The sequence below is a fragment of the Malaclemys terrapin genome, chromosome 11 (assembly GCF_027887155.1).
Source record: "Malaclemys terrapin pileata isolate rMalTer1 chromosome 11, rMalTer1.hap1, whole genome shotgun sequence".
Taxonomy (NCBI): domain Eukaryota; kingdom Metazoa; phylum Chordata; order Testudines; family Emydidae; genus Malaclemys; species Malaclemys terrapin.
This window is the reverse complement of record NC_071515.1, coordinates 53,284,925-53,305,388: the sequence shown is the minus strand read 5'-3', so window position 1 is coordinate 53,305,388 and position 20,464 is coordinate 53,284,925. Positions and strand designations below refer to the sequence as shown.

Below are 20,464 nucleotides of genomic sequence, written 5' to 3'. Positions count from 1 at the left end.
TTTGCTACTTAGTTTTAGCACAGGCAGGAATATATTTGAAAACCGTGAATGCTAAAGAAAAGAACAAATTTTGGAGCACAAAAGTTTTCACATGTGCTTTGGTAGTTATGGATACGTTGAATAGACACATCAGCAAGGGAGCCATAAAGTGAGTCAGACCAACCAACTCAGACATCACATTTAAATCTGTAACAATACTACAAAAAGTTCAATTGGAGCAGGCTTGCTGACCTCACAGGGAAACGCACTATTTAAGATCAGGTTACCAGATGTGCCAACAGAATTTAGGCAGCTGCTAGCAGAGGTTACCCTGAGTGTTTTAACAGAGAGCATTTACAAGCTTATAGCTCAGACAGAAGAAATGATCGTGTTAATTTTCTTTTTTGTCTTGCTGTGGAACGAGGCTCAAAGTTGGGGAGTCAAGAATGGAGTACTGCATAACTCTATTTGGTTAGGTAAGAAAAAAAATGCATTCATTAATTTCATTTTCATTCATTCACTTTGCTGCAGAAAGAACCACAGTTCTTTAAAATGATATAAAAATGTACCATACATCAATAAGGGCAAAACCTTGCATTGAAATCAATAGGAATTTTATCTGAGTAATTACTACAATTTTGCCTAATTTTCTTAATGTTTTCACACTTATTTTCTAACTAAAGGCTACTCAGGAAAAGAATCCATTAATTATGTAAGTTGAATGTCATATCTGAAAGCATGAGCTGAAATAAAAACTGAGTATTAAATGACAATTCTTTTAATGAAGGAAAAATATGAAAGTGTAAAAGGAAAGAGCTGTAAAAGGAGCACACTAGTTTTTGCATGAACATAACACCAATACATGGTGTCCTACATGTGAAACTAAAGAATGCCAAGCTCTCTCCACAGATATAATACTTCCTAAATTTCCAGTAAAAATTCTTGGAAAGTGTGTATTGTTTTTTGTTATGGTTTGATGGCATCATTAAGCAGCTGTGAGGAATAAGTATGAAAGAATGAAGCATGTACAAATACTGTGGCAGGAGTCTCTTTGATATGTAGGTAAAAGGGCTTCTGACAATTATACATTTTCAAATGCAATGGAAAGAATGGTAATACAAAACACATTAACATAAAGAACAACCAAGCAAATATGTGTCTGAAATGGCTGATTTATGGAGTAATTGTTATACACTATTTTATCTTTTGCAGTACATTATGCATCTCTTAAAAGATTTCTAGCTAGTTTAATTTGTTGTTATTATTAGTGATTGCATAGTGGCCAGATTTAAGATCTGGGCCACTTTATTAGGTGCCAAACAAACACACAGGTAAATTTAGTCCCTTCCCTAAAAATCTTGAAAACTAAACGACAAGTGATATATGAAGTATGGGTGGGGGAAGGGAAACATCATTCGTTCTCTCTCTCTCTCTCTCTCTCTCTCATCTTTTCTATACAAATACATTTAAGAAAGAGCGGCTATGTGCAGGACTTGGTGGGGAGGGGAAGTAGTTAAAAAAAGGATTTGAGATATCACAGAGAAGGAGGGCTATGAAGGAGGAGAGAGTAGTGTTTTTATGGTCACCAAAAGGAGGGTGTACTATGCCTAAGGGGCAACTTAGCAGACATTTGTGTGAGAAGCAGTCAAGGCTGGCATTGCTGGCTGACCAGTGGTGGAGAGGTGACATGATATGATACCAGGGTAAGTAGGCTCAGATGGCTGTGAAGAGCCTTTAGGGTGAGGACAAAAAGCTTGGACTTGATATGGGAGAGCCAATAGGCAAATGATATGGTCAGAGCAATAGGCAAGGAAGCTCTTGAGTCAAGGACTGTCATTTATCATATGTTTGTACAGCACCTAGCACAACTGGGCCCAACTTGGTTGTGACCTTTATGCGCTTCCACAACATAAATGTTAAGTAATTATAACAATAATGATCTCAGCAGCTGCCTTTTGTATGGAGTGAGTGGAAATGGAGTACTTTATTCACCTCCCAGTTTTGCTTCCTCTCTCTTTAAAAGAAAGAAGCAAGGTGGACTGAATCAGGACAACATGGATTACTATGCTTCCCAGTATTGAACCAAAAATATTGGTTTCAGCACCACTTGCAATAAAAGGATTTATAATGATAGTAAAGATGAAAGAAACACAATGGATCATTCATTTACCAAAAAGGAGAATCCATACAATGCCTCAGACCATAACTTTCAAATATTTTACCCAGATGGCCTGATGTCACAGCTCCAGACCACTGCACTAAATGGCGGGTCTCCACCTACACCCTATAGTTTAATTATTGCAACAAAAATATCGTTACTGGTGCAACTAAAACATAATTCAGTGAACTGAATTACAAACTAAGAGAAGTTTGGCAAAGTTACACCACACACACATTTTTATACAATCAGCATAAAAATGTTTCAGCTGTAATGTGAGCAATAAGTAACTACAGTCCCATCTCGTATTGACTGTAGGAAAAAACAACCCAGTGCTGATTTAATTAGGCCATAATATATACAGGAAAGAAAGGAACCAATCCTACTGAGATAAATTGAAGCATCTGTAAAATAGGGCATAGTCACATTTGCACTTTCCTTTGCTTCCTCTCTTCTGGCAAAACAATATCCAAAACAGAATGAGAAGTTTTTTTCAGTAAAATAATGCACCATAGCAATGACACAGAACTATCATATCTTGATATCAGGACAGTCTAGAAATGTACATTCCATTCATCTTATTTCTATGCTACCCAATGTATTGTGTTCAAATTCACTAAACATGGATACTTAGTGCAGCTGAATATATTAGCTTTATACTAACATCTTATTTATTTGACTGAGCATTCTGGCATGTTCCAAAAGCAGTTATTGTAAAACTAATAAAAATATCAGAGTAACTTTGCACAAACATTTTTATTGTGTTATACAGGACTGCGTTTTGAACCTGGGGGAAGGAGGGGAGTAATACTTTGTTCTAATCAGCTTCAGATAATGGGGAGAAGAAAATAAACTAGAGAAGTATATTTTTTTCATTTTAAAGTAAGTTCCTCATGAGCAAGTTGATTCAACCCAAAGGAAAAAAAACCCCACAAGTAAACGCAGAACCTCAGCAAGCACTAAAGTATTTGATCCTTTTGCTTGTTATATTTACAAGGAAATGTGTAAATAGAGAACATACTTTTGCTCAGCTCAGCAGAAAGTGTTTACAAATGAATTAAGGCGTGCAACTAAAATCCATTCCTAGGGCAAGGATCAGTAAGCTGAAACTATGGAGATTAAACATTAGATGAATTTGTGAAACTGATTAACAGAATAAACTATCAAGGGCCAGTGAACTGGTAGGTTGTGGCTTTAGAGGGAATATGGGTAGTGAGTGGTTCTGCAAAACTCAAATGATAAATCTGAAACACCAAGACACTGATTCTGAGCTGCTCCAGTCCTGAAGCACATACTGGGACTTCATGCCACCCTTGCACCTCAAGGACTATAGGGCTACTGGGGGCCAATTTGGCTAGAGCAATCACGGGGACTGCTGGATGCAACAGATTCCAAGAGACTATCAACACACTGGATGCAACAGATTCCAAGAGACTATCAACAACCCAGCATAGTGAAATACAGAGCGCTCCGGTCACACATACCCCAGCAGGCCATCACCAAGGTGCAGCGTAAGGAGGGGGAAGTAAGTGGGTGGGGGGATCAGGATGCTTGATAGCCCCATTTCCCTGCTGGAGTGGCATAAAGGGACCAGAACACAGCCCAGAATAAGAGCCCATGTGTACATATTTCACGGTCTTATCTAGCTGTGGTGGGTTTTTGTTTTTGTTTTTTTTTTTGGAGGGGGGGGAATAAATCTGTGAAACTAAAAATTCTTTTTATCTGTCACATTTTCTGGCACTGAAGTCCAACAGAAGGTTATAATAAGATCTCTGTTCCCTAATATTCTATATTTTATTTTGTCCTTATTCGCACACTAAATATCACTGAAATCAAAGTGGAGTGTTGCCTCAGTAAGGACCGCTGTATTTGGTCTGAGGAGAGAACAAAACTGGCCATTAAGGTTTGTGGATTAGCAGCAAAAATGCTAGATTCCTGGGCAGAAGAGAAGTGTCTGCTCCTGGCTTCCTTTTTCTTCTTCATACCTAATATAAGGACATAATGTGAAACATTAATGTACACTAATGTATTACTGTATTTCTTTAAACTGACCACTTATAACAAAGTTAAAAATTTACATCTTCTGCTTCCCTTTCAATTTCAATTTACTCCATTCTGTCACTCATTTTAGTGGAACTTCATTGGGTCAAATCTAGCAGTCCTTAACCTTGTGCACAGAGGACCTCTTACATTCAGATCTCACCTGCTGCTATGGAAGTGGGTTTGGGGGAAGGACAACCTTTGCAGCAGCAGCATCCTCCATCCCTGGACTCCAGGGAGAGCTATAGAGGGCCAGCGGTGGAAGAACTAACTATACATTGTTAGCTCAACAGGCTGTGGTACAGTCCAAAGGGCAGTGGTGGATGGAGGAATCCCAGCGAGAATGGTCCCAGTATACAATGCCTCAAATACAGAGGGAAATGATTACATATGCTACAGAGGATTCTTACAGGGCAGGCTGTTGCCTAGCCAGTAGCAACCCTTTAAGAGCTCTCCAGAGGCAAGCATAAAGAGTTCTACACTAAGCAGGCCTTTGGACTGTTTAGAACCCTTTACTACTGTCAAGGAAGAGTTCTGAGCTAGGCACCCAGGGAGAATCTATTTTTCTCAGCCAGCCCTCTCCCTCTGCAGAGGATAGCCTTTATAGCTGCTGTAATCAGCTCCAGCAGGAGTGCTTCCTGCTCTCTAGTGCCAGCATTAAACCACTCACTTGGGATGTATAAATTGCATCAGACGTGTTTGTATGTACAAGTAGAACCTGATTCAGCCTTAACTATAGAGACACGATGGTGCCTCAATAAGTGTGTGTGTGCATATATGTATATCTATCATGTATCCTCACTCCTTTATACTGTCTGAGTCTTTGATCTGCAGAGATCAGCCAGACAATGGTTTCACCTCAAGGTGTAGCTTCAAAAAGGTTTGGTCCAAAAGGAGAAATTTGCTTTCCCAAGGAGGGGAAACACTCCTTCCTAGGTTTCAGAGTAGCAGCCATGTTAGTCTGTATCTGCAAAAAGAACAGGAGTACTTGTGGCACCTTAGAGACTACCCAATGTATTTGAGCATAAGCTTTCGTGGGCTACAGCCCACTTCATCAGATGCATGCAGTGGAAAATACAGTAGGAAGTATACATATACATACACACAGAGAGAACATGAAATAATGGGTGTTACCATACACACTATAAGGAGAGTGATCAGCTAAGGTGAGTTACTATCAGCAGGAGAGAAAAAAAGAACTGTTTGTAGTGGTAATAAAAATGGTCCATTTCCAGCAATTGACAAGAAGATGTGAGGAACTGTATGGGTGAGGGGAGGAGGAAATAAGCATGGGGAAATAGTTTTACATTGTGTAATGGCCCATCCACTCCAACAAGAGACTGCTGAATTGGAATTAATTTGCAAATTGGACACCATTAAATTAGGCTTGAATAAAGACTGGAAGTGGATGGGCCATTACACAATGTAAAACTATTTCCCCATGCTTATTTCTCCCTCCTACAATTCCTCACATCTTCTTGTCAATTGCTGGAAATGGACCATTTTCATTACCACTACAAACAGTTCTTTTTTTCTCTCCTGCTGATAATAGCTCACCTTAACTGATCACTCTCCTTATAGTGTGTATGGTAACACCTATTGTTTCATGTTGTGTGTGTGTGTGTGTGTGTGTGTGTGTGTGTCACAAGTACTTCCACTCCTTCCTAGGAAACTTCCTGAAAAAGCTCAGTCTTGTCTGGCATATTGTTCAAAAGAGTCCTTTGCAGCTCATAACACTTCCCAGCATTTACATTAGTCATGTCTCCCCTTTAAAAAGTTTCATACAATAACACATAAATATTTGCCTTTTTCATAGAATGAACTCCTAAAATACTTAAATTTAATTCAATAAAGTTTAACTTAAGTCTGTTCGGTTTGTCTAGGACATGGCTGGACATTGCCATATCTGTCACAATTATATCCAAAAGTATATTGTGATACCAGTCAGGAAAGATCACCTCTTAGCTTAAGTGGTATATCCCACACTCAGTGTTTCTGACAAGAGTTTATCATTGCTAGAGCTGCTGCTTTCTAAGTAAATTTGTTAGTCTCTAAGGTGCCACAAGTACTCCTGTTCTTTTTGCTTTCTAAGTAGTAGTTCTGGGAATCATTTCAGAAGTATGTTGATTCACTGTGGTTCAAAAAGCCCCCCTCCTGCAGGACTCTAAAATACCCCTGTGTTGGGAGGGACACAAATTTCCTGAAGCTTTCTAAATAACATCAAGTTCAGTTGAATATCTTGTTTATGTTCTCACCTGGGCAATAGCCCAAGCTGCAGTTCCTGATCAACTGTTGGCAGCAATGAGGTCTGATATCATCCAGGAAGGGAGGCCAGTTGGGATATATTCTGTATTCCTACGAAATACTAAAACTCTGCTTTGATCCCACAGAGCGAGCAGCTGGAGTGTACCACAGGGAGGCACGGGCTGGAAAATATCAGCTCACCTATGCAGAAGCTAAAGCAGTGTGTGAATATGAAGGAGGACAACTAGCCACATACCAGCAGCTGGAGGCAGCAAGAAAAATAGGTATGAAAGAAAATGTGCATTTGAATGTGCAGTCACTTGGATCTGACATCACACATTCAATGTTGCCAACACCTGTGTTATTGCGAGTGTCATGAATTTGGGGGTGGCTCTTGCAATCTTGCTAGAAAACACAGGCAGCTCAGGAATTTTGCTTGAACTGTATGCAGTTTCCCCCTTGATTGCTAGAGGCTGCTATGTGACTTGTTCTGCAGATAGTTGTAGCGGCTGCTTGCAGTGCTAGAGTGACTCTTTGTGCTTTGTATGGGACGGAGCCCTAGAGTGGAGCACAATGGAGCAGCCTATTCCTTGAGCTTGGGAGCAGCAGCCTCACTCTCAATCGCCTCACCACTAACTTTACACGAAGGGGGTGCTATTGGAGATAGAAGCTCTGGACATTCCACTTCACTGCATTTTCTTAAAAAAAGGATCAGTGCCTCAGGAACTTCTTTTAGAATGTCTTCTTCTAAAATTTTCATTTAATCAATTAAAACACTTGTTTTTTATAGTGTTTATCCAAGACATCTTGCTAAATTTGCTACATATATACTGAGAACAAATAGTCCAGCAGAAAGAGTGTTCAGTGTGATGACAAGTGTTTGGAATGAAATGTTGAATGAGTGCAGACCCCACTGCCGGTGTTATCTTGCTCCGAGTGAATGTTAAAACTTTTGTTCAGTGTTTCATGATCAACTCATTCAGAACATTAAGTTATTGGGAAAAATCCTCCATTGTGAGGAATATGTAAGTATCACTGTTGAATCAAAACCTGGCAGTAGGCACGAGCAAACATTAATAATTTTTTGTTGTCGTTTGTGACTATTTCACAACCTGAAAGCCACCACAAAAGTGTTCTGGTTTTTTACTTTGAAAATTTGGTAAGCTTATGAAAGAGCTGTTTTGTACTAAGCAGTGAATAATTTTGAATTTTTTGATTATTGTTTTTAAACTCTCAGCCATAACATTGTGTTAACAAGTTGTTTTTTAATTCAATAAGCATTTCTGTTTGCCTTAGCTTATGCTATGTATATACCTTTTTATCCACCCGAAGAGCCCAGTCCTGAAAACCCTTATTCACATGAGTAATGACTGAGTGAGGTTGTAGGATTAGGAACTAAAAAGGAAACAAAGCAATCAATGTATTATATTTACATGACTAATCTGACATCTAATTTGAATACAATGGTTGGTAATGTAATTTCTAGGGTGAGGAAGCTTTACAGTCCATCTGCATCTGATTTTTATTTTTCATTGAGAAAAAAATTTATTGTGGAGGACAAGAAGTGACTTTATACTCTGCATTCAAAATTCTCCATGCAAAAGACAGCAATTGCCCCAGTACTATGATTGGATTTGTATTACATAAACTAGATTTTGGCAATAAGAAAAAATGTTGTTAGTTTGAATGAGGCAATAATTTTTATAATGTTTCTTGCTTAAAGTGAGTTTTCAAAACAGCCATGATACTTTTCTTCTGTCACAGGTTTCCATGTGTGTGCTGCTGGTTGGATGGCTAAGGGCAGAGTTGGTTATCCCATAGTGAAAGCTGGAGCCAGCTGTGGCTTTGGAAAAACTGGCATTGTTGATTATGGGATTCGCCTCAACAGAAGTGAGAGATGGGATGTCTATTGCTACAACCTTCATGGTGTGTTTAAAAAAATCCAGTGTTGCTTAATTACATGCCTTTTACTAAGTAAAATAATTTTTTAAGGTTAATAATAGATCGACTGCTAGCTAGTGAATCAGTAATATGACTAATGTTTGGTTTGAGCATTGGCCTGCTAAACCCAGGGTTGTGAGTTCAATCCTTGAGGGAGCCACTTAGGGATCTGGGGCAAAAATCAGTACTTGGTCCTGCTAGTGAAGACAGGGGGCTGGACTCGATGACCTTTGGAGGTCCCTTCCAGTTCTATGAGATACGTCAAAATTTTCCAATTTGGGTGTGTACATTTATGTGCCTAAATTTATTATTAGGCCATGGGTGATTAGCAGCTACTTTTATTTAGATGGCTAACATTATCTCAGCTTGTACAAACTAAAATCAATTAAATCAGTTTTATTTTGTGGTTGCACACACTGCAGCAGAGTATTTTTTTGGTTTAAAATGACAATTTTCATGGGAGTATGGGAAAAAAAATCCAGAGGAAAATTTTCAATTTGTCTTCTATTTGTAAAAGCTTGTTACTGCTACAGTTTGGCCCAAATTTGAGTTGTGATTATCCCTTTTATAAGCGTCCCCTTTAATTGTCTGGCACAGTGGAAGGAAGTTTAGCTATACTTAAAAGCAGATTAAAAATAAGGATGGGCATGTTGATTTACATGTAAGGATTTGAAGAATGTGTATGTATCATTAACATGGATGCCCAGCAGTACTATGACAAGGTGCAGGGACAATATCAGTTCCCCAGTGATCAGAAGATTAACTTCAGTGGAGTTGATTTACACCAGCTGAGGTTCTGGCCTATAGATTTTAAGGCCAGAAGGGACCATTCTGATCATCTGGCTGACCTCCTACTTAACACAAATCAAAGAATTGAGTTTGAAATCCAAAGTAGGGAGTTTCTGACTATTTGGTGATCTTAGTCTTTTGTTATAAATACACAATCTTGAAGGAAAATATGTCTCTGACTGCAATTGCTTTTTTTCCTGCATGTCAGCTCTCAAATACCTCCCCAGATAAACACACAAAGAGATGCCAGTTAGATATTTTCCAAATACATTCTTTGGGCGGTTGACAGCATGATTAACCAGAGCTGTTTACACTTAGAGGCTGATTTGGGTCCCTCCCATTGTGAATAAATTTCTTAATACTTGATGGAGAATATTGTTCAGATTTGAGAAGATTTGCCTGTCTTCATGGGGAAAGGGCAGCATCCCGAGGAGAGGACGCTAAGTTGTCTCTATTTGAATTAAGGCCTGCGGAAATATTAACAATGTTGGCAGTACATTGTGCAACAACTTGTGTTTGGGATGCAAGTCCTTCCTGACCAAGTACCTGTGCTGAAGAGTTTACAATCAAAATAGACAATGTACAAACTGAGGGCAAGTCTACATTAGAGGCTACATTGGTGCAGCTGCACCACATCTGGTGAAGACACACTATGCCAACGGGAGAGCACTCTCCTGTCAATATAATTACTCCACCTTTGCGAGACCGGAAAAGCTATGTTGGCGGGAGAGCATCTCCCATTGACATAACGCCAGCATGGACAGCACTTAAGTTGACGTAATTCATGTCGCTCGGGGGGGTGTCCTTTTCACACCCCTGAGAAGATGTAAGTTACATGGACTTAAGCGGTAGTGTAGACCAGCCCCGAGTGCTTGGTCCCCCAGGCTTGAGCTGTTGAGAGTCCTCAACTTCCACTGAAGCTAATGGGAACAGGCGCTCAACATCTTGAATGATAAAGCCCAATGGAAGGGGGAATAGGACACAACAACAAAAAAGCAGTCTAACTGAATGGGGATGAGGGCTAGAGTTTGTAGATATTTTGGATGGGAAGTATTTTAAGGAAGGACTTGAAGGAAGAGAGACCAGGTTGGAAGTGGGGTGATTTATAAGTGCAGTTGTGAGACCTATCGATGGACTTAGCTTGACATCCCAATTTTCTTTATACAAAGCACCTAGCATCTGATCTGAAGCCTATTGAAGTCAATGAGAGCATTTCCATTGTCTTCAATAGACTTTGGATTAGGCCCCTAGTTGCCAACATATCAACTCCATATATACTATATTCTCTATATGTGTGCTACCATGGGTACTAGTTCAGAATGATGGGGTTATAGAATATATGAACAGCACTCAAGTGTCTTGCTGCTGTTATACTGGGTTGGTTCTGCGTAAGATTCAGTCAGAAGAGCTAATAGACAAAAAGGCATGACAAATCAAAGTCTATTTTTAGTCACATTTAAAGTCTATTTTTATTTTTCTCTTAGCAAAAGAATGTGGTGGAATCTTCACAGATGCAAAGCACATCTTTAAGTCACCAGGCTACCCAAACGAGTATGAAAATAAACTAATATGCTACTGGCACATTAGACTAAAGTACGGACAACGGATTCATCTACAGTTCCTGGATTTTGATGTTGAAGATGACACTGCTTGCATGGCTGATTTCTTAGAAGTCTATGATAGCTATGATGATATCACTGGCTTTGTGGGCAGGTAAAAATAATTTCCACATCTTTATACATATATTTCAAGCTATATAGTTAAAATGTTCAAGATATAATATTTCATTGACAGTACGCTCAGAAAAAGACCACGTTGACCAAGTTGCATTTACAGAAGTGCTTCCTACATCACTCCTGCATCTAATATGTTCTTGAATATATGCAATGATGTTGCCTAAACCATCTCCTCTGGCACTACTAGCAAAGGCAATCTGCAAAGATTTTTTAAAAATTAGGGTTTTGCCCTTTTTTGCTTCTTTATGAAATATAAAGAAAGCCTGCAAGATTTTCTCAACAACTGCTTATTGTTACCCTAAAAAGACAAGTATGTTCATCCATCCCTGGCTTTGGTGGAAGAGCTCTTGGAAGTCTCAGAGCACAATTAGTGTTTGCTCTAACACCTTAATTGAAGGGATGTGGGAGGGGGGATGAGTTATTAGCAAAAATAGATTTAACCCAAAATGTTATTCTTTACTGAAGCGAAATAAATATTAACAAAAACAAAACAAAAATGACCCAGTAACCCAAGGAGTTTTAAACAGACTGACAATCTGAAACATTGCTTTCCCGCTTACTTGCTCAATTTTTTTACTCTCTTTGCTCTTGTGATGTTGTCACTGGTTCCCCCGCAATCATAGTTTTCCATCTTAGAACATCTGAATTTCTAATGAAAAAAACCACCCTTAAAATTCTCACTGCTTTTCATGCCTCCTTTGTACACCATCAAGAAGCAAAGAAATTATACAATCCCCTTTTTCTTTTTCCCTTGACAAGTCCCCTTTAATACATTTTCCTGATGCCTAGCCTAAGGTTGTCCTCCCTCAGCTTCAGGTCATTGTTCCTTATGAAAATGAATAGCTCTTTGCCTTCTTTTATTTCATTTACTTTCTTCAATTATTGCAAATTTTGCTTCCTGCATCCTCTTTCTTCTCTCCTTCCTCACTCGCATTTGTGAAATAGTGCAGATAAAAGTATGTAAGCCAATGATATAATTGTATGTTAGAATAGACCCCAAAGAACAACTTAGAACTATGGACCATAACAGAAAGGGGGACTCCATCCTTCTCTGTTAAGGTATCATTGTGGCATGTATGTTATTGCATATTTACACATTTAGTCATGAACCATTTACAATCTTTTTTCAGGTACTGTGGAGATGAACTTCCAGATGATATCATCAGCACAGGTAATATTGTATGTACTGCTCATAGACAAAAATATCAGCCTACTAGGCCAGGGGATCAGATATTCAAAGATTAAATGCCCATTGCATGGCTAAAATGTCATAAGCCACCATGCAAACCTTCTAGCATACACTTTAGTCAACACTTTTTTGCTTAAAAATAAGTGTAAAGGAAGAGACATCCTGGAGAAGTCTAGTTTAACAAAGAATTAGGGACCAATCCTGTAGGCTTTACTCAGGCAAAATTCCCTTTTACATCAAAGTGACTTCACTGATTTGGGAGTTTACATAGCATGTCTGTATCAACAGCCTAGTCCTACAAGCCCTACCCACATACATAATATTGAGTCAATAAGTATTCCCATTACTCGGGAGTCAGGATTGCAAGACTAGTATTAGAGAGAATATGTCTAAAAATGTCTCTGGCATTGGGGAATACATTGTATCTTTGGGTTTTTAACATAGACACCAACTTCCTCAGTTCCCAGGGGGTGCTCGACCCCTGGTCTGCTCCAGACTCCACCCCCATTCCACCCCTTCCCCCCAACCCCCACCTAGCGCCTCCTCTTCCTAAATAATTTGAGGATTTGGGCCAATGTGCTTATTTATCATATCTAATTTAAGGGTGTCCCTTGCTTATATTAAACTGGCCCTGCCCATAATAAGCAATGCTGATCCAACTCCTGAAGGTCTTACTCAGTATTTACTTGAGCAAAACTCTTGTTGATATTGGGGGTGAATCTTGAGCTCCTTGCTTAGTTTTCAATGAGATTCACCAATATTGATTTCAATGTTGTCTGAATAAGAAGTGAGTAAGGATCTTAGGATTTAGATCCAAGATTTGGGGGGAAATACTTCAATAGCTCTTGGGAAGGGAGGAGTGAAGAGAAAAATTCCAAAGCAGCACTTTTTATTCAATAGCAAAGAAGTAACTTTTTCCCCCTCTCTTTTGCCCTAGGAAATCTCATGACCTTAAAGTTCTTGTCAGATGCCTCAGTGACCGCAGGTGGTTTTCAAATTAAATATGTTGCTGTAGACCCACCTTCAAAACCTAATGATGAGAAAAATGCAACTTCCCAAGGAAACACAAACTTCTTGTCTGGAAAATTTGGCATTATGTGAACAGACAGATCAACATCACAGAAAATGCAGTTGGAATATAGATTTATTAAATACAAATACCACTTGAGATACCTGTTTTGTCCAATAAGTTACAGCTATCATACTATATTTGGGATAGCCAGCAGCCACAGTCGCTTTTTATCTTATCCTTCTGACTTTTATAACTTCTGCTTTATGTAACTTTTCTTAATAAAGAATATTGGGAAATAAATTAGAAAACTGTACTTAAATTATAGACAATTGTTTTCTAGATCACAAGGAGTCAGTGAAACTAAGAACATAAGAACGGACATACTGGGTGAGACCAATGGTCCATCTAGTACAAAATCCTGTGTTTCGACAGTGTCCAATGCCAGGTGCTTCAGAGGTAATGAACAGAACAGGTAATCATCAAGTGATCCATCACCTGTCATCCACTCCCAGCTTCTGGCAAACAGATGCTAGGGACACTCAGAGCATGGGGTTGCATCTCTGACCTTATTGGCTAATAGCCATTAATGGACCTGTCCTCCATGAACTTGTTTGAACTAAACCGAAGGATTCACTGTTACCATAGATTTCCCAACTAATTGTTTTTCTACATTATCCACTCTTTTTCTCTCACCCCTGACACCATTTCAGCTGAAGTTTTGGGGGCCAGATATTTCAATCCTTCTTCCCTCACTTTCCTTCATTCCTGTATATTTATTGCTGTCCGAATTCTCCTTTCCCTATTCTTGGTTCCTTTCTTGCTGCTCTCTCTCTCTCTTTAAGCTAACTCACTTCCAATGCCTTTCGAGTAAGTCTTGCCTCATGAGAGTTTACTTCAAAGTGCAAATTCATCTTGAGAGTTGGCCTGTGATATATCCCTGACAAACCCATATGTAATGGGCTTCTAGAGCCAGAAAGTAATAAAGCTGCATGAAAAGCACTGAATCTGTAATAGTACTGTCCTTGTGATTTTATTGTGTTCTGGATCATAAATTATTTAACAGATTTGTAAGGAGTTTGTCTTCCTTACCCAGTGCAGAGTTATTCAAGCCTTTTTCTGTTCTTAAACCATATTTATTAAAGGGCAAAAAGATGAAAGATTCTCTGTTAATGAGAAACTGAAGCACCAAAAGGAGTTGTCCATCAACTATCAGCAAACACTTTTTCAACCCTGTCAACAGGCTTCATCTTGTTCACACCAGTTCTAAAACTGCATTATGCTGAATTGATAGACATGTATCCATTCTTGATATCAGTTTATATCTGTCTGTTAACCCCCTGACCCCAAAATATCATTAAATCTACCTCTGTTTTAATCATGTCCAGCGTTTCCAATCTGTGCTGTTTATTTTTTTCTGATACTTTTAGGTATTTTTATTGACTTTTGTGTTTAATAATTAGGGACAGCTGGCTCATTTGGTAGTAGTAGTGTGTGTGTATGTATGTATACACACACACACACACACACACACGCATATACATATATATATAAAATCATAATATATTATTTATTATATATATATAAATCAGAAATTAGTCCAATCCAGTGCCCATTGAAGTCACCTGTAGTCTTTCTACTGACTTCTTCAGTAGGTGTTAGAGCAGATGGCAAAGTACTTTGTTCCTTGGAAAAGTTCCAAGCAAGAATGGGAGACCTTTAGGGCTAATCAGCCCTCTCACCAAATAATTTTCAACACTACAGCATTAACAGTTCCTGGGTACTTTCAGTGTACTTTAGTTTGGGGGGGGGGTTGTTGTTTTTAACTTTAAGATGAAGCCAAAAACATACTACAAGTAAATAAGAGTAGAGACAGCATCCACCAGAAAAGACCATTTTCATTTCCAGCATGTAACATGAGAGTTACAGAAACAGCTCTGGTTTTTTAACTGTTCCAAAACCACTGTATGCTGGCAGCCATTACAAAATCCAGTTATCCTCTAGTTTTGTAATCCATAAATGTTCCCTTTCCAGCTGCTGAAATGGCTATATCATAAATAGCTCCTTTCCTTTGGGAATCTGGATTCCCCAAAGCTAATATAATATATAGTAGTAGTAACTGTGTAAGTAAGCTAAAATAAATTAAAGCCAAGTGGCCTTTTCCCATCACCACCACTCTTCAAAAGTTATGTTATTTTCTGGCTCTTAGTTGCTGGGGGTTCCTTCATCTCTACATCACACACCATTCCTTTGTTATTCTCAGACATGCACCTATATGTTTCTAAAACACCTCAAAAAACGGACTAGGATACAGTATGGACCCTGTTATCAGAAGAGTTCCTGATGCTTTGAACATTTCCGATACAAATCAGTAGCACTGGGAATGACTCAGAAATGAAGTAACCCAGAAAATACAACATCTGAAATCCCCTAAAGAGAACAGAACACTACATATAAAATTATAATTTACATAAAAAACATTTCATAACTCTGTTGAGCAATAATACAACTATTCCAGCCTCTCATTCCAAATTATCTTACTATGTGCATCACATTAGTACTGGCGGAAAATAAGTTTCATATAACTATACTTAATTGAATCAAGATGCACTTATTAAGAACTGAATCAAATTTAAATAAATAATATTTCTAAATCCTGCCCTCTGGTGGACTGAATGAGGCCACAGACATGTTCCTATAATTACATGTTCTTTATTTTGCTAAACTCAGCAGTAGTAGTTTGTTGATCACAAACTAAGAGTGTTAAGTGGATCTGTTAACATTTTATTTAGCATAAAATATTAATTGTTTTAACTGACAAGTTTGAAGTCTTAAACTGATGTGGGCCAGAATCAAAATATCTGCTGAAAGTATCCAAGGCTAACAAAACAATCCCCAACAAACAGCTGTGTTGTCACTGCAGTGATATCATTCTAAAAAGTACTTTCAAGAATTTGTTACTCTTGAGAATTCTATCATAGTACATCAAAGGCTTCCATGTAGCTGTACAGGTGTTTCAGTCATGGAGATGTAGGAGTTACTGTGCTACTAAGACAAGTTTGTAAGTTCTACAAACATTGCAGAGACTGGGGCCCCAACTGAACTTGTAAGTTCAAAATCTGTTTCTGAAGAGTTTAGATGAATTTCAGAGACTGGGATCCCTAAGAAGCATCTAAACCAGACCTCAGTGGTTCAGAGCTCCAGTAGTGTGAATTAATTGTTTCATTTATTATAGTACTATTCATATTTAAACAGTATGACAGGGAAATATTCAGTTTATATATATATATATATATATATATATATATATATATATATATATATATTATTCTCACAGTAAATAAGTTAATAACTTAGTGCAAGTTGATAACTTAATTGGTTAATAATAACATACTAAAGCTTCCTGATTCACTAATAATTAAATCACAGTGTTTTAATATCATGTGCTGCAAAGAGCCACAGGAGACACATTAAAGAGCCATTTGCGGCTCACAGGCAGCCATCTAAATCCTACAGACTGCAGGAAAAGCTGTGGAGCAACTGTCAAAAGCTCTGCCCCTTGGGTGGTTCTAAAGTCTTCAGTGACAGACACAGAGCTAAGTAAGTCCATAGTTGATAAATGGGAAAGCTTTTTGATATTCAGTAGGAAGGTCAACAGCTTTTATACAAAAAAATTGCATGACCGCCCTGTAATGGAGTATGCTCACTGGCCAGGAAAGGCTTTCTAAACTGCTGTGGCCTCAGTCAGCCCTGTCCTGTTACACCTGCAACTGGTAGGCTTAACAAGGAGGGCTTAAAAGCTCGTTTGGGTGCTAGCTGGGAGAGAGAACCAGACCTTTAGCTCTGCCAGAAAAGCCTGGCTAGGGTCAGCAACTGCTTAAGAAACTGCTGCAGGCAGTTTCCCTTCCTGAGGGAATCTGATCCTGATGTGAGACTATTGTTTCAATTTGCTAGCAATGCCTTGCTTATTGCTGGGAGGACTACTGCAGGTGCCCTGCCTGAAGGGGGCAACAGCTAAATAAAAACTTTTGTTCTTTCACTGGGAACTGAGCAGTGGCTGCCCATGAACCCAGGAGCAATCCTGTCACATGTGGGTGGAGAATGCAGGCAGACCCCTATAGAAGGGAGAAGCCTGAATAACCATGCTCTGCAGCTCTCCCAAGGCTTGAGGGTGGGGGGTGAATGGCTATTCAATGGCAATACAGACCTAGAGTGAACATTAAAGCCATGACTGAGAAATGAAAACAGCAACTGACTCAGGAGTAGCATCAACATCTGGCACAAGAAGTTTTGATTCTCTTGCAACTACCAAGGTGACTGGGGGTTATCCTGTGAGGCCCACAGGCCCAGCCATGGTGATGCCAGCTATGCCAATGAGGTTCACCAAGAAGGTGAGGTTCACCAGAGGATGACCGTGAGGCCTTTCTAGAGTCTTTCAAATTGATTGCTATGGTGGCACAGTGGCGGACTGACCTCCTCCTTTGCTTTGGATCCTCACATGATTCATGGCAGAGTAGGATCTAGAGTCTGCACAACCACTTATGCCCTTAGTTTGCAGCATGGGGAGGTGTAGTGCACAGGTACAGTCCTGTAAATACTGCTATTGAAGAATTTCTGGTCATGAGCACACAGAGCACATGCACAAACCACAGCAAATACGCAGAGGGACCACACATCTCAAACCGCTGCAGTTACTATAAGGTAAGTAACCTTATTTCTTTTTAATGACTCATGTGACTCAATGATTTCTTGGTGCCACCTGGCAGAGAGCATAAGAGGTGAATAGAGTTTTACTGGGATCCCCTGAGTCAGATATATGCATAATAATTCACTAAAGGGTGTCATATGAGGTCTCTAATGAGAGCCAGAAGCCAACTGGACCTGGTAATCATAATCATTGTGAAAAGTATGTATGGGTAATATTGAAGGAATTGTGCGTCTATATTGAAAATTATGTCCCTAAGATATTTAACAGGAGGTAACATGTCTCAAACAGGTTCTTTTTAGGAAGGGGTTTTGGAATTTCCTCTGAGACCTTTCCACTTGGTTTATCCAGAACACCTTGTCCAGTTCTCTAGTCATCAGCTTGACTCCGGATTTTGTCACTCAGATTCCTTTATTTGGCATACAGAAAAGCTATGCTGAGCTGATCAGACTCAGGTATAGGGGGTGGGTATAGGGCATATCACATATCCATAGTTACACAGAAAACCTCTTCCTTTATATACATTTACACAATACGTTGCATTTACTATTCTTTGCATCACACGTTTTGGGATTGGTTCCTGCATAGTAACCAAGCCAATCTCTGTGCAGCATACTCTGTCCACGCATTGTCCATGCTCGACTTACTCTTTACCTAATCTCTATATTCCTAACTTATCTTGTTCATTGTTAGTAAATGGTTCCTTGGGTGTTCTCCCATTTATCTTAGCAGGCTCAGACATTCTGTCTTTTTAGCCTGATGACCTATTTACGTATCTTATTAGCACAAACATTCTGTTTTCAGCCTAATGATCTGTTTATCTCCTTAATTCTATCCTCCAAGAAATCAGACCTCCCTCTATATGCTAATTACTCACGTCAGGCAAGGCCTCAGCTATAGGGGGTAACAGATGCTTATATCCCTCTCTGGTCATTCTGTATTATGTGTCTCATGATATGTGTCTTTTTTCCATGCTCAGCCAAATGCTAGTCAAGACATTGTGAAATCTTCAAGAAAGGAAATTTACAGGAAGAAATAAACAGTAGGAGAGCATCCTATGTATGAGTAAAGACAGTGGATTGTTGGGATATATCTGGGAGTGCAGAGGAACATCCTGGGCCTTTCACCCAGGAGGCAAGCTGACAGCGCAATTTGTCTCATAAATGGAAGATCACAGCCAAGCCTGGCTGTAAATCGCTATAAGACATTAAAGTATCTACTTACGTAACTCTAGCTTCCAGAATGCTTGTTATGATTTTATATGTAATTGTTTATTACTAATACTCCTTCTTCATATGACTTTAATCTCTATACGTTGTTCAATAAACTTTTACTTGTTTTCACTATAAACATACCTAAGTTGTATGTGTTAGGCAGTGATCTGAGGAGTAATTGGTAAGGTGAAGAGTGAATCTATGAATACTGCAAGTGTCCAGTGGACCAGGGGCTGGACACTCTAAGGAAATGCTCGGAGGGCTCAGGGGTTGGAGTGTGCCAGTCAGCAACCTGTAGCGAGGCAGGGCAGGGTGTGCAAGACCTAGAGAGGAATTCTTGTGTTGCTCGTGGCTGATTAGTCAGAAAGCTGACCCCTGACAGGCACAAACAAGTCTTCCTCACACTAAGGGGAGGTGGTAGTGAGGTGCCTCAACTCTGGGTACCCCTGGGAAGCACGACAGTGGCATAGTAGACAGGATCTACACCCTGTTTGTTAACCAAACAACCAGAAACTCAAAAACAGTTGATGAATTTTTTTCAGACTTTGCACAGATTTTTGTTGTAAGAATAAATCTGGCAATTTTCACACCAAGCCAGCAATCCTAAAACTGGGTTCCCCGGGAAGATGGTAGACATGGTCAATGTGACGTAGACCCCACCCATGCTGTTTGATGAATTATTTTCCTGGCCCATAACCCTATCTAGGGTTACCATACATCTGGAAAACTCTCTTGATTTCCTCTTTTTTGAGCCTCCATCCTCTGATAGGGTGGATTTTTCAAATAACAGGCTATGTCCAGGATTTTTTCAGAGCAGATGCTGCAGCTCAGAAAGAGCTGTGATTGGTTTGCTTCCCCTTTGGCCCCTCCCTTGCATCAGCAGCTGAGTGCTCCATTCCCTGGCAAGCCACAGTTGCGGGGTTGCACCCACCCAGGCCCCAACTGCCAGGCCTGCAGAGAGGGTCCTGCAGTGAGGCTATGATTGATGGCTGTTGATGCGACCTGGGCTTGCGCCACCAACCCTGCCACCACGACAGGGAGTAACCCCTCCCCCCAGCTTTCTCTCCCCCACCTCCTGCAGTGTCCTCTTTTTGGGAACCTGAAACATGGTAACCCTAAATCCCTTTGCCCCAGATGGCTGAAGTGCCCATTTCCTCTGGCTTGGCTACAGTTACAGGAGCCCCTGGCTGCTGTTCAGAGGTGGATTGCAGGCAGCAGCTCACACATCCACCCTGCCCACAACTGGCAGCCCCTGCAAGAGCTGCAGCCAGCCAAGAGGGGTCCAATCCATGACAGGGGAGAAGGAGGAGTCTCGAGCGATGACTCGGCGCTCCACCGCAGGCACGGCTGCGCGGGGAAAAGCGCGCGGTGGGAGGGACGGCTCCGCTCGCTATCTCGGCGTTCGGCTTCAGGCACCGCCTCTTGCGGCGCTGATTGGCTGGGCAAGTCCAGTCCCGGTC

The 20,464-nt window shown here is 40.0% G+C and overlaps 1 protein-coding gene across 1 annotated transcript; it reads left to right on the top strand.

The window, feature by feature from the left end:
- The first annotated feature begins 274 nt into the window (after positions 1–274).
- Positions 275–14,468, top strand: TNFAIP6 (TNF alpha induced protein 6). Its single transcript, XM_054043928.1, has 6 exons — positions 275–455; positions 6,568–6,705; positions 8,186–8,347; positions 10,636–10,864; positions 12,018–12,058; positions 13,014–14,468. Exons 1-6 carry the CDS (start codon positions 362–364, stop codon positions 13,175–13,177), a joined length of 828 nt encoding a protein of 275 aa, XP_053899903.1. The 5' UTR covers positions 275–361; the 3' UTR covers positions 13,178–14,468.
- Positions 14,469–20,464: the final 5,996 nt, after the last annotated feature.

Coding starts and splice junctions, on each gene's coding strand:
- TNFAIP6 (XM_054043928.1), top strand. CDS start 362: ATGATCGTGTTAATTTTCTTTTTTGTCTTGCTGTGGAACGAGGCTCAA. Junction 6,706..8,185: donor GGAGGCAGCAAGAAAAATAG/GTATGAAAGAAA, acceptor CTTCTGTCACAG/GTTTCCATGTGTGTGCTGCT. Junction 12,059..13,013: donor AGATGATATCATCAGCACAG/GTAATATTGTAT, acceptor CTTTTGCCCTAG/GAAATCTCATGACCTTAAAG.